The 14574-nt window shown below is 36.1% G+C and overlaps 1 protein-coding gene across 1 annotated transcript in view; it reads left to right on the top strand.

The window, feature by feature from the left end:
• Positions 1-12099, top strand: part of nudC (nuclear distribution C, dynein complex regulator) — a 38598-nt gene extending 26499 nt beyond the window's left edge. Inside the window, exons 5-8 of the mRNA XM_028319063.1 lie at positions 7696-7884; positions 9015-9087; positions 9295-9424; positions 11744-12099. Of these exons, the coding sequence (XP_028174864.1) occupies positions 7696-7884; positions 9015-9087; positions 9295-9424; positions 11744-11795 (444 nt within the window). The 3' untranslated portion in view covers positions 11796-12099. The remainder of the gene's footprint in view (positions 1-7695; positions 7885-9014; positions 9088-9294; positions 9425-11743) is intronic.
• The last annotated feature ends 2475 nt before the right edge of the window (positions 12100-14574 follow it).

The following is a 14574-nucleotide window of genomic DNA, read 5'->3' on the forward strand; positions in this document are numbered from 1 at the left end:
TGGGCGACTGCTCTGACCGCTGATGTTACGAAGATGAGTTACGACTTAACTATTTTTTTTTATCACGACTGATGAAACAAAGTGGACTATAATATCTACCACCACTCTTTTGCATTCTGATTAACTGATAACTAGTTATAAAAGAACTACGATTGATGATGAGACGCGATTTCCCTTGATGGGTCTCATATTCCCTCGCCAGATCTCCTCAGAAGCCAAGGCCAAAATGTAGACAGTTAGGTCTCCTAACCGTTAAACTTCAGCTAACCTAAAAATATACCCTTGACGTCAGAAGTGGGTTCACCAAAACTCTTCGCCACCAAGCGGTTCTCGGGGATCGAACTACCCGACTAACTCTAATGAAGTAGTTTGTTGAGAAGTCGCTAGAACAAAATATGACACGGTCTGGTGATTTATTTTATTATTATTTTATTTTAATGATAAAAGATGTACCATCAAATCTGATCAAAGATGGTGGGAGCGTCGAGTTCTTGACCATCCTGTTTGGGTTCTGTTCTATTCTTATATTATATCATTTTAAAATGCGTAATGAGGCGTATGTACTTAAAAAAATACTTTACACGTGATGTTGTTTCTCGTCACTCTAATGTAAACCTTTGCATAAAATGCTAAGTAGTTCTTTCAAGTATTTTGTCATCTGTTTGCAGACTACCGTATTGCACGACATCGCTCAAATATGCTGTCGAGTGTATATGAGGAATATTAATAGATGGACTGGATTGCTCTACCTTTGAATATACGCCATTCATCTTAAATTCTCAAATTATGTATAGAGCGCTTCCCAAACTTATTTTGTCTACTGCCCACTTTGAGAACAAATTCTTTTTAGTGCCCCCATTTGTAGTTGAGTGTCGAGTGCTCAGTCGGTGTCTAAGAGTCCTCCTAGTAAATGACGCCTCCCAAGCCTCTACACAACGTCCCGTTTTTTTTTCCTGCGTCTCTTACCGCCCCCCCTTTAAGCCTGCAGCGCCCACAAGGGGACGTTATCGCCCACTTTGGGAAAGACTGCGATAAACAGCCATTTATGTATACGATCTACGACCGACGACATCATAAAGGTAGCAGGAAGGCGCTGGTCGCAGGCCAGGCCGCTACCAACCGGGCAACATGGAAAGCATTGGGGGAGGCCTATTCAGCAGTAGACGTCCTACGGCTGAGATGATGATGATGATGTATAATATGACACTTGACAAAGTTTGCGCATAAAACATGCGGCTGCGTCTCTATATGACAAGTGTGATTTTCACATTTTATGTAGAGATGCAGCCAAAAATAAAAGACATAATTTACTATTACTGCTATTCTATTTAATCTCGCAGAGATTAAACGTGTAACTTTTTTACTTAACTTACGTAGATTAGAGTTACTGGCTAACTCTACTCCTAGTAAGTAAGTGAAGTACCTACTTACAGATAAAATCTTGAAGCTCCGACGATTGATATGTAAAACATTATTATATCCAACGCTGGTAGTTACCACTTACGAGTTAATGGTAATTGCTTCAAATAAGTGTAGCGGTTGTGTATAGTGATCAACACGCAACTTCTGTGCATTAACGATCTGGCCGCCATGAGTGCCATGACCATGACATCTCAGGGCTTATTCATCAAATTCAACGAAAGTATACATTAGGTTTGGGTCAAAGGTTTTTTATTCGTTATATCCATCTATACATATGTATACATAAAGAAGTTCCCAAGTTTAATAAAAAAACATTGTGTACCTATCTTTTTTATTGGTTTTATTAAAATACAGTGTGTAGGCATAAATTACTAATATGTATATGTTATAGTCAAACCTCGAAGTTCCGGCACTCCTAGGTTTGACTAGTCAATCCTCAGGTCTGACTAGAACTCTTAGTCAAAGCCCAAACATTTCGGCCTTTGACTAAAGAATGTTAGTCAAACCTAGGAGTAACTAATTTGGTCAGGCAAAGGTCGAAACTCAATTTAATGAAATCGGGGTTTGACTAGTCAAACCTCAATTAAGACTTTAAACTAAACTATACTTAATTCTGATCTCGAACTTATTGCATAGGCGTTACGACGGTCGGTTTCTCTTTCTTTCTCTTTAGGTGAAGGTACGAGTAACTAAACTTATACAATACTGAGGTTGGTTGTCAGTGTTTCTAGATCGATCTTGATTAATTACTAATTTTTAGGGTTCTGTTACCTTAAAGGATAAAGAGTTTAGACCCTATTATTATGACTTCGCTAAATGTTGTCTGTCACCAGGCTCGTATCTCATGAATCATTCACTTTAAAATAAATAATTCAATAAAATACTTACTTAAATATTTAAGGGTGGCTCCTATAAACAGCAACAGCAAACGTGACTTGTTGCAGTTTTTTACTTGATATTAATTAAAACAAACAGGTGAACCCTTGAAATATTCACATAATTTTAGTTGCATTTTAAAAATAAATCATAAAATTTAAATAAAATAAATATTTAAGGGGTCTCCCATACAATAAAAGAGTCGCACGGAACCCTTCGTGAGCGAATCTGACTCACACATGGCTGGTTTTCTATTTTCCGTCTACTTTTGACCGAGTCTGTCAGTCGTTTCTAGGATTGACTAGGCAAAGCCCGAAACAGATTATTTTAGTTTCGACGTTTGACTGAACCGTTTAGGCACTCCTAGGTTTGACTTAGTCAAAGGCCGAAATAAGAATTTACTTCGGGGTTTGCCTGAAGGCCTTGGTCAAACCTAGGATAGACCAGTCATTCCGCGAAGAGACTGCATATCGACCTTTGGCTATGACATATACACTATGTATGCGTGGTGACTTGATTTAAATTCATAACTAAGTACTGCATTCACTTGAGAACTTCCGCGTGATCTTTAAAAGCGTGCTAAGTAGCTTCGCCGACGTCATTATGTGGCGGTCAGTAGACTGCTCTACAGCAGGTTAAAAAAACTAGATCCATCCAATTATAGAACCATTAAGCTCTGGCAGATGGATCAAATTACGTTATTGATATTTGAAATGAATTACGTCCAATGCGTAGGTATTAATTGGTGAAATACGTGAATGTGTTTACATCATCGTCTGTTTCGGCATATCCTTGTTCTTGGTTGATAAACTGGACTTAATTACGAATACCAGCTGAATTAGGATAGCAAAGCTGATAGTTGTAACACGTCTGCCCAAAAATAACCAGAACAACACCATAAATGACTTTTTGCCATATGCCGAACATTAGTTTTTGCTAGTATAAAATTGTATCGGTTTTGAATTAAATTTGATTAATTAGCTTGCTTCAATCAGGGTTGACAAAAAACACAGACAGTTGTAAAAGCATAAATCAATAAAATTAAATATTGACTGAATTAGCAAGTATAAAACGTGACAGCACATTGGCACTAGGTTACTCCTAATGCACAAATCGTTTTTAAGAGATTTTTGTATAATTATAATGCTTGAAGATACGTCTCCAAATATATTTTTGCATAGGTCGTTTTCTGTCTTAATTATGTCTGCAATCACACAGATCGAGAAATTTGGCTAATAGGAAAGAAAATTTCAGTTTTAAGCAATATAATTTATTCACAAAGATAAAACAAAACATGCCCTAAAGTTTACATAGAAACAACATTGCGAACGTTATTTTATTGCAATTATCTTTTGACACCTTTTATGGAATTTATCATTTTGTTATTCTCGTTTTTAACTAATTATTGACACACCGTTATCTTAACATTATTATCATGGAAATACCGAACAATTAGTACACTTTTTGTATGGAAATACCGTTGAAGAATATTAATTAATTCGTGGTGTTCCTAATGAAAATGATGTGTTATAGTTAATTTGATCATAACTCTTGTTCAATTAATGGGAATTTTATTATCACAATAAATTTGGAAGACTTCGGATTCCATTAGAACAGAGCCGCAATCTGCGTGCAATCGTGTGAAGGTATTATAGCACCTCGCTATTGAGCGCAGTTACCACAAGGTTCTTATAAGAAGTTATTCGTTAAAGCAACAAAAGATTGGAGGCTTGCTTAATTTCTCAGTCGCACGCACGGCTCAAGCTTAATTGGATCGTAATTATATCATCAACTTGCCATATTATTACCAAACCATCGGCCCTCCCACTTGCATCTCAAGAATTAATGAAGTAACCAAAATGAAACAAGTTCTTAATCAACAAAATTTTACAAATTCCTCAACTCCGGTACCGGATAGGATTGTTTGTGTAGAATTCCCCCCTTTTGATTTATATGTAAACCGGATAGAACCGGATTCGCAAGCGCCGGTTAGTGATAGCTGCACGATAATGTTTGCACTCAAAAACAAACATCACCGAAAAAGCAATAGAGAACATAATCCGCGAACTAGAAATAGATCCGTGTGACGTCTGTGTGCCTTTAATAGAAGCAAAATTTTCTGAATACTCCATTATTATTAGAATCCGTGAAACTTGACTCATCGTAGAATTATCTCGAACTATGAAATGTCAATGAAACGGGTCCAGTGCAAAATATTGGTATTTTATTTTTTATTTAACTTATTCATCATATTATTATGCGTGTAGAGCACTGATTTCCAATGTGATCCATATATAAATGCGGTCAATTTTGGCAATGTAAATTAAGTTAAGATTACACGTTAATTTAAATCTCCAGTCTCCACCAAAACTTGAACCACTCGACTAAAACGATCTGGAAATCTGAATGATCTCAGATGATCATTCAGCAGACTAACAATAAATCTATAATTTTATGACTTACTTACTTTATGATCGACTATTAATTTTATTGTAACTCTAAGGCCTAGAACAGACGGTGAAACGCAACTGCAACGAAACTGCAACTTTCTGATGAATGAAACTGAAACTGAAAGTTTCAAACTGGTCGCGTCATATGTGGTCTCTCAACGGACGCTATGGCAGAAACTTAGATGCAACTCAAAAGTAACTAGCAGTTGCAGTTTCGTTGCAGTTGCGTTTCACCGTCTGTTCTGGGCCTAAGATGTGTGATATTCTCACGTTTTGAGATTGCAAGTGAACTAATTTGAATGAAACTGTAGTTTTAAACATTAGTTAATCAAGGAACTTTCATTTATGAATATGGGTATATAATGTTTTGACCACTCAATATTTTGAAATCGTAAAATGGAAAAAAAATGGAGTAGTAGAACACAGTTTATTGAGAAACTGATAATTATCTGTGCGAATACGGTTTTCTCAGAATATGACACTATTTTATGCTAGTTCTCCGTCGGTAAGGAGGCGCTATGGCCTTGATTGGAGCACTAACGTTGTTTCAATATAATATCTTTTGACTCACTATTCATGGAAGATATTGTAAAATACCATATCTAAATAGATACAGTGTCTTCTTTTTGAAGGTAATCGACCTGGTGGGTCAACAGCAGATGTAAAATAAGTCCCTACATTTTTTTTCTAATACGTAATAGTTAACAAAGAAAATGTAACCTTATGTAAATTGAGCAACTCGGAGGAATTTATTTCGCTAACCTTATTATGTATGAGTTATCTAATATTACTGTATTAAGAAGTAATATTACAGAAGCGTAATTTAATGATATCTCGAAGATAACCCTGAATAATTTTATTACATAAATGAGCATTATATTATTAATTCATTTTCCTTGAAAGCTCGAACCTTTTTCGCCTCGTTAATAAATCTGCGCACGCATTGAGTAGGTATCGTACGTATGCACACCTGACTCTATTCACGCATCTTAACAATTCACACAAGCCTGACAAAAATTGTAATCATTTAAATGTAATAAAACATAGACTTGAAAATTTATAAGTAAATTACGTACGAATACCATAAAGAACTCTTATTGAAATTGTACACGTTTGGTTAAGTATATCTTCAAAGTCATTTTTACAAACATTATTTTTAATATCCAAGGAGCTCCGTTGCTGTTGGAGTCTGCACTCTGCAGCCACATTTCTTTAATAAATAGAATCTGACAATATAATGACTCGCCGCGGTTAATGCGTGAATCTGTCATTTTAATGAGTCACAAATAGTATCTGTCCAGTCCGGTTGATACGCAAGTATACTCACGCAGATCGTCCTTGCCAGGAATGCGAGGTCATCACGCCTTCGTGGTCGCTCGTGCTCTTTCTTGGCGGTCCTCTTGTGAAACATAATTATTGTTGTTTAGATTCGTTCATTCCGTATTCCGTGCATGTCAGTGTGATGTCAGGATGTCAGTTTAACGTTCTGCACCCTATCATTTGCAGTTAGTGTTAGTAGCGGCATACTTTGCATTAAGGCTACTAAACCGTCATCATCAGCTAGTGTTCTATTTCAAACTCATTGAAGTAATATTACTACGTATAGAACAGACATCGCGAACAAAATATGTACAGTGCGGGGTGNTTTTTCTTGCATTTGAAAGCCAATAAATCTATCAAACTTTAACCCCACAATGCTCACACATATTAATCAAAACATTTAAGTTTTGTTATCTACTGCGATATTAAAAGTATGCCACTTCAATGTTAATTAATGAATATGAAAATATTTAGACAAATATTGATTGCAAACAGTGTCTTTGAGCACGTTGACCTCATTAAGTAGGTGTGTTGTTTTTAAACCGGCATAAATTACTAGCGGAAATATACAATGTATTTATAATAACAATATTTAAACATTTTAGCTCGTGCTTTTATCGTTCTAGCTAAACAACAGTGAAAAAGGTATTGAACGTCTGAAAATTAACATGATGATGTTTTTTTCTGGCCCCAAAATTTTATCTAAGAGACTCCGCGACCGTTTCGACACATCGACATACAAAGTTTAGTTGTGCAAATTTCATTGTTGCAGTGTGTTTAGGCCCAGATAATTTCTTAGTTCAACAGTTCCATGTTCAGCCAATGCAACATGTGAAATACATTCCAAGGTGACAAAATCTGTAGGCTCCACGTCACACGTGATATTTATTTTGCCAGATCGTGACGCAATGTTATATCTCGTTCCGCTTTGATTTTATTGAATTGTTCAGTTGAGCGCTAACCTTTTGAAACTGTATCACTGCGTGGAAACTCGCTCAATTCTTGATGATATCCGCCTACGCAAAACACACGAACAAAATGCCAGGGGTAATTTTGTTACACAGTAAACTGTTTGTAACGATTTTTATTCAAATACGTCACAGCAAGGGTTAAGACGTGACGTAGTATTTTTTCCATTAACTGGTTAGGCATCTTTGAAAATGTCAGCTACAGTGACGATTGCAGCTTTGATTGAAAGCAATCAATGTTAAAAGTATAATCATGTTATGTTACGGCCTTGCACATAAACCATTCGGTAAAATATTGAATCATCTGAATTGCATTTTCATGCGGCATTTGTAGTAATGGGGGTCGGAGTCATAATCTTAATAAATAAAGATGATTATTATCAGCGTCATGTCCACCTTCATCAGTTCACCGCTGACATGACTCTCTAATGCATGCCACGTGATATTCAGCTATTTTTTGTTTTGAATCATTACTTTATCGTATTCGTTTCCAATCATCGTGATTATTTTAAATTTTTGGATTCTTTATAAATTCTATGATACTCAAAGGAACAAAAACTAATTTCACTAACTTTCTCACTGCTGGTTTTATCATTTCAATTATGATATACCCACGGATAAACTATTTCTAAATCTTTTTTTTTTCTTTTATCACGCAGCTACGAGTGCCCCTACGTCAAGTGCTGCGACCCCGCGACCTGAATGTGATCATCAACAAGCGTCACCTCAAGGTCGGCATCAAGGGCCAACCCTTCATCATCGATGGTGAACTAGACTCCGACGTCAAGATCGAGGAGTCGACCTGGGTGCTACAAGACGGGCGCAATCTGCTCGTCAATCTAGAAAAGGTGAAAAAACTGTTCTTGCTTCTAAAAATATCAACCACACCCTTCTTAACTACTAGGTTTCTTAATGTGACTCTGACTGTTTATAATTATGCTTCTTTAATATTTAGGGTTCCGTATTTATAAACAACATTACCCATTAAACATTAACTTTTCTAACGGATTATTTTCAAAATATTGATTAGTCACACAATTTTAGTCGCATACTTATACAAAAAGTTATTACAAAAAACATTTTCAGAAATTATCTCTGTTCACCTTATAAATTGGGCCAAGTCCTGCCAAGGAGTGAAATAGCCTGTCAGTATCTGTGCTCTTGAACTAAAGATGCAAACAAGCATCTTTTAGACAAGCCAAAACTTTTTTAACGTGGCGCCAATTAATATACAGAACCCTAGAGGTACACAAATTTAACTCACTTAGCCAGTTTTTTAACCCACCCAAAGACTATTTTCCAGTTCATAAAACCAGTCTTGCCTGTATTCCTGTTTCGAAATGTCGTTCTTGTAACCTTCTCATTTTTCAATTAGCACTTCGAAATGTTCCAAAATAATTATCAAAATGACATAATATCTGACCATAAATATGGAGTCTATTTTCGTTCGAAGTAGTTCGAACACAAACCTCAAGTGGTTTGAGTGTGGCGACGAAAATTAACGACTTGCCATTGCATTCTTAACTACTGTAATTATTCTGTCACGATTCTCATCAATGCAGTGATAATTTCAATAGTTATGTTTTCGCCTTTATAAGGACCAATCACTCACTATGAATGTTAATTCTTTATTGAGATACGGAGTGTATGTTCTATCCGCATCTGGCCAATGTATGATTTGACTTTCTATTTAGTTCGCAACTTCAGCCAGACATTACCCAAATCCATAAATATGCATGCACATACAAGTCGTCCCTCATACAAACACTACGTGACGTACGAGACCACGTTGCTTATTGCAAATGAGACTTTTCTTGTCAAATGTCATAAATAAACCTTGTAACACTTTTCTGAAATAGCTTAGCACAATTATTTTAAGCGTAACTTTGTTATTACACGAAATGAAGTTCTTGTGGATACCTATTAAAGTTAATGATCAATTTGCAGATGTTAACAATGTTGCTCGTTATCTTTATAGGTGAACAAAATGAATTGGTGGAGCAGGCTAGTCACAACGGACCCCGAGATATCTACTAGGAAAATCAATCCAGGTAAGGCTTTTCTTGGAATCTATTAGCATATTGTTGATATCACGTTTACACGCATCGATGAACTCTCAGAAAACTATAATATGGTTTCTGAATAAATATGTAAAGGCACCTAAAGTTATGCAGAAATTAAACAAAAGGTTCTATTTGTAATTGCCTCGATTAATCACCTAGTCAGATCAAATATTAATTTAAGCTTAATTTGTTCAGAGCCATCGAAACTATCGGACTTGGATGGCGAGACCAGAGGGCTAGTCGAGAAAATGATGTACGATCAAAGACAGAAAGAAATGGGCCTGCCGACTAGCGACGAACAAAAGAAACAGGACGTGCTCAAAAAGTAAGTATTTTACACGTCTAGTTAATTATTCAAAAGTAAATATTCTACCATTAGGTAGATTAGGATCCGTTTAGTTTCATAATATATTAATTGAAATTAAATAATATTAAAATTGGTATTTTATAAAATATCATCGAGTCATCAGCTTCGGCCTTTAAGAATGTCCTTGCAAAAAAAGAAGTCACTCGACTCTGATGACGCACCTCGATACTGGCTAGCAATGAATTTGCATCACGCCGAATTTCTGATCGAACTATTACAGCACCGAAGACATGTGCCGGTATGCACGCGCTCGGTGTCATCCGAAGTCCGAAATTATCCAATCGTGTTCGTAAAGCCATCGAACACTTCCAATGACATGCGAGTAACGCGAATCACGTGCGCACGAGACAGTAGCTACAACCAACGATACCCAAATGTGTTGCGTAAACGATGTTATTTAAAATAACATGTTATTAGTGACCTAAAAAAGTAAAGGAACCATGGAATATGAGAGCATGTGTTTCTGAAAATGACTGAAAAAGTTAAGCTTAGACCGCACTGTAGTATCGATGGGCGATCTGCGACAAGTGTGTAACGCTTGATCAGCTTAGGCCCTAGTTGTAAGGGAAGGAACTTCCCAGAAGGGTAGCAGTGCAGTTAACTTACTTTTTTAAACACACCTTTTTCGTATACCTACTACGCCTTACTAGCTTGCATTCCTTGTTCTCGTAACAAGTGCGCAGCAACCAAGATTCTACTGACATAATCTTCTATACCATCACTTGATTCTAGAGAAGTGTTAATCAATTCCTTCAGCAAGCCAACTCGTCTAGCCAACCCGTTGTCGTCAAAGGCTTTATGTAAACTCAGCCATACCTCTCGTGCTGTTTTGCAGTTTTGTACATGCACGTAATTCTGTGTACTCAAAAGCAAAATCAGTTTTGACTTGGCTTTTATGTCAAGATCCGGATCGGTTTTTGTTTCTTCGGGATCCACACATTTCCACAAATCTTCATGTTCCAAATACCTATGCTTTTACGGCAAATTTCCATGTTGAAAAGTTCTCTCGTCCAGTTAGTTTTTCAATATTGAACATATTGGATGCAGACATGATGATCGTTTTGAAAATTTAGAATTGGGGTTGTCAAACTATTGTTGTAAAATGCCGTGACTTGCCGGCGCCCTAACACTTTTGTCGCCTTTCTAGAAATCCTCTAACAGTCACGGTAAACGGTACGCTCTGCTACCATGAAGGATTTCTAATAAAAAGCGATATCAAAATACGTTACAGTTTATTCCTCGTAATGGTAAGTGACACACAGAGAATGTCAATTAGGAAAACACAAATTTCTTTTTAAACCATATCATAGACAATACTAATGCGTTCTAATTACTTCACGTATTTATGAACAACATCACCCATTAAACATTAACTTTTCTATCGGATTATTTTCAAAATATTGATTAGTCACACAATTTTAGTCGCATACTTATACAAAAAGTTATTACAAAAAAAAATTTCAGAAATTATCTCTGATCACCTTATAAATTAGGCCTTACTTAACTTACTTTTTTAAACACACCTTTTTCGTATACCTACTACGCCTTACTAGCTTGCATTCCTTGTTCTCGTTCTGACAAGATGTATGTAAATATGTCTTCCGTTGGCATTGTATGGCTTTATTAATCTAAGATTGTATGTAAAAAGGCATTTGGTTGTCTCGTTTAGAAAACGAACTGCATGATAATGTGTATTAGAATATAATAATAATAAAATTATCGGCCAGAGCCACCTTTCACAGACCGCGAAAGATCAATCGACGCTGAAAAACCTGAAAGCGGTTCTTTTACTTATTTTCAATTTTTAATTTTCTATGTACTGGTGTATAATATTAATCAATATGCAACCTTGACTCGGACTAAACTAAACATTATTGCCAACTACCTATGTGCCAAAATCTTGCACGCGTTTATCAATTGGTTATACTCATTCAACTTTACGGTTTATTGAGTTTGGTCATCAAATTGTTTTATTGCAATACTTGTTACGCCTTAATCGATTTTGTAACCCTCGAAACAATAGGTGTTTATAGTTGTTAACACCTTGTTATTTATTGCAAATATCTATAATTCTGAACGAGTTTGATTCTTTTGTAAAATGACACAATTTGTAATAGTATCGGCCGAANGTCAATCATATTTATACAGGGTGTTAACAAGTGCGAGCCAAATATTATCTTCGACATGACACCTCGACCACAAGAAATAATTTTATTGTAGATCGAATATTAATTTAATTAGATAAACGAACTTACAAAAATACATTTTCTTTTGCAGATTCATGGAGCAGCATCCTGAAATGGATTTCTCGAAGTGCAAATTCAATTAAAGTTACATTAATAAATTTTTAACTTTAAGTAAACTTTTAATTTTACAAGGTATTATTTGAGTTAACATTTAATAATCACTTGTGTTGAACATTCTCAATGCAATTATGTTTTCAGTACATTAATTGCGTTCCTGAGTATACTTTGGAGTCTGATCAAGTAGTATCCAATAATGATACTTGTAACTGTAATGCTTAATGATATAGTTGTGTAAGCATGATTGTATATCTTGCACTAATTGCACTGATGCAAACAGCATTTCCGTATGTTTTAATGTGAACGTATTAAATAAATGCGTAAAAACTGCACTTGTTTTTTTTTTGTTGCCAGTAGGCAACTTTTTCAACACTGCGATAGCAGATTGGTGATGAGTTCTTATTGACGAGGAGCTGAGGTGAAAACCGACCTGTAAGAGTTTAATGCAAACGTATGTCAACCGCCCAGCAACCGCGCGATTATCGCTGTCTAGCCTGCAAGTGCTATGTAAAGTGTCGATGGTACTAGGAGTCTTTTAAGTTGTTGCATCCAAAATAATATTCAGTACCTCGTCGGACATGGGCGTCCCAGCTTCTGGCCTCTGACAAAATTAATAGATAAGTAACTAACGTTTGTTATTAAATTACTTTGCTCACAACATTACTGAGACATTATTAACTAAAAAAATGTAGATAATTCATTTACAGGGTGAAGTAGTAGGAAAGTTACATAATGGGGCGGGTGGATACTATTATAGTTCCAAAATACTATACTGTCCTATGCATGACATTGACAGTGGGGCGCCACCGTCAATACAGGATCGCTAGTTTCGATTTTTGCCATGTTGGAAACCATAATATAGTTGAACGATGGTAGCGCCCTCCTGTCATTGAGTTTGGCGGGACAGTTCAGCGTGGGTCATCTATACCACAGCCATTTCTCCGACAGTTTTCAATGAAAATCGCAAGTTCGACCACCAGTACCGACTTGCCAAAATGAAGAATGTTCACTAATTTTGTTTTTTAGCTTTCTGTATTCTCTGTTAAAAATAAAAAATACACGTGAAAGAATTATTTCGATACGTCAATTAGTTTCCAAGATATTGAATTTTAAAAGAGCGGGCGGCGGCCGGCTCGCCATTTTATGCGCGTGACGTCATATTACAGTGACTGGCTCATATTTGTATGGACGGAATCTTGCAAGCTGAATAAAGACCCACTTCCAGGCAACCGATTAAGCTGAAATTTCGCAAACACATGTGATTTGGATGACCATGCAATATTATGATGACATGGAGCTGTTCTGATGATGGAGCTGAAAGGTGGCCATAGGAACTCTATAATAAAACGACTTAAATGCATCGAGTTTGGGCTCGTTCGTTTTGTATTGATGAGTATTTTAATTCTTTAAAGTAATCAGGGTCTAATGATGGAGCTGGAAGGTAATTCGCAATAAAACGACACAATCGCATCAAGTTTGGGTTTGGTTCAATTTTAATTTCTGTGATGTATAGTACAGTCCACTATGAAAATTAGCTGTGGTTTGTTTCAACTACCTATTTTAAAAATTTTGTCACTTTCTAAGTGTTGAATTTTATGGGATTGGGAAAGAAGTACCGAGTTTGAAGCGTTCATGAGCAGACATTGCAGTTGAATATTCAAGTTCTGAATTTGATTATTGATGAATAATAAAATAAATCTACTAGCTCGATTGATGGTTTCATTTAATTTATTTAAATCAGGTTACCTATAATAATATTTTTTCGTTAATTTATGAAAATATCAAATTAGCCCGTAATCCTGAATCCTGATACATAAAGTTAGCCTATTAATTTAACACAGGTACGACTGTACTCAGTGTTGCACTATCAAATGCAATTGACGCGCCTCTATGCCAGGGTTTTTATGTTCCTGGTCAGGCTATACAAAAAGTTGAACATGAAATTGGATTATAAAAAAAAATACAATAATATTGTTTTATAGTTCCAAAATACTGAACTGTCCTGTGCATGACATTGACAGTGGGGCGCCACCGTCAATACCGAATCGCTAGTTCCGATTTTTACCATGTTGGAAACCATATAGTTGAACGATGGTAGCGCCCCCCTGTCATTGAGTTTGGCGGGACAGTTCAGCGTGGGTCATCTATACTGTTGCCATTAAAAGAAATTAGTACCATTAGTTTTCCGCAACATGGCGAGGGTTTTTATGTTCCTGGTCAGGCTATATTAGACAAGTGACCACTAGAAGCTGAAACAAATAAAACCTCCTCGTAATGTCATTGGGTAATAGCTCAATGATCATTGGTCTTTTGTTCGGTTTAGCCGCTGGCCGTAAAAGCTTGGTCAGCCTCATGAACCTAATTTTATCTATAGCTTCATGGTCAGCCTCTACAGCTAGTGATGCTAACGGCCGAATACTGAAACGCCATTTAAATATTTGACGGCTTCTCAAATAGTTAAGCAGCTCCTAAACTTACATTTCGCATACTCAAAACAATATCTGAGCAGTTCTCAATTTTTAAGCACCTCTCAAATTAAGTTGCACTCAAACGCCACTTAAANCAACTGAGGAATTTGACGACATTCATATAAACTTGCGTTTTCGCGTCAGAATTCCAGATGCTAGTACGCTAAAATATACATACATTTTAATTGAAAATATATGAAATATTAATTTAAATTATTAATTATGTACAGCCCTGGTTTTCACGTTCACGATTGCAACAAAAACACTACTATGTTAAGATTAGCTTTACCTTTTAGCTTTTTTCTCGGCATTTTTCTTTTTAACTTTTGACACTAAA

This window comes from Ostrinia furnacalis, unplaced genomic scaffold (assembly GCF_004193835.3).
Source record: "Ostrinia furnacalis isolate ACB-3 unplaced genomic scaffold, ASM419383v2 OfSCF7086, whole genome shotgun sequence".
NCBI classification, from domain to species: domain Eukaryota; kingdom Metazoa; phylum Arthropoda; class Insecta; order Lepidoptera; family Crambidae; genus Ostrinia; species Ostrinia furnacalis.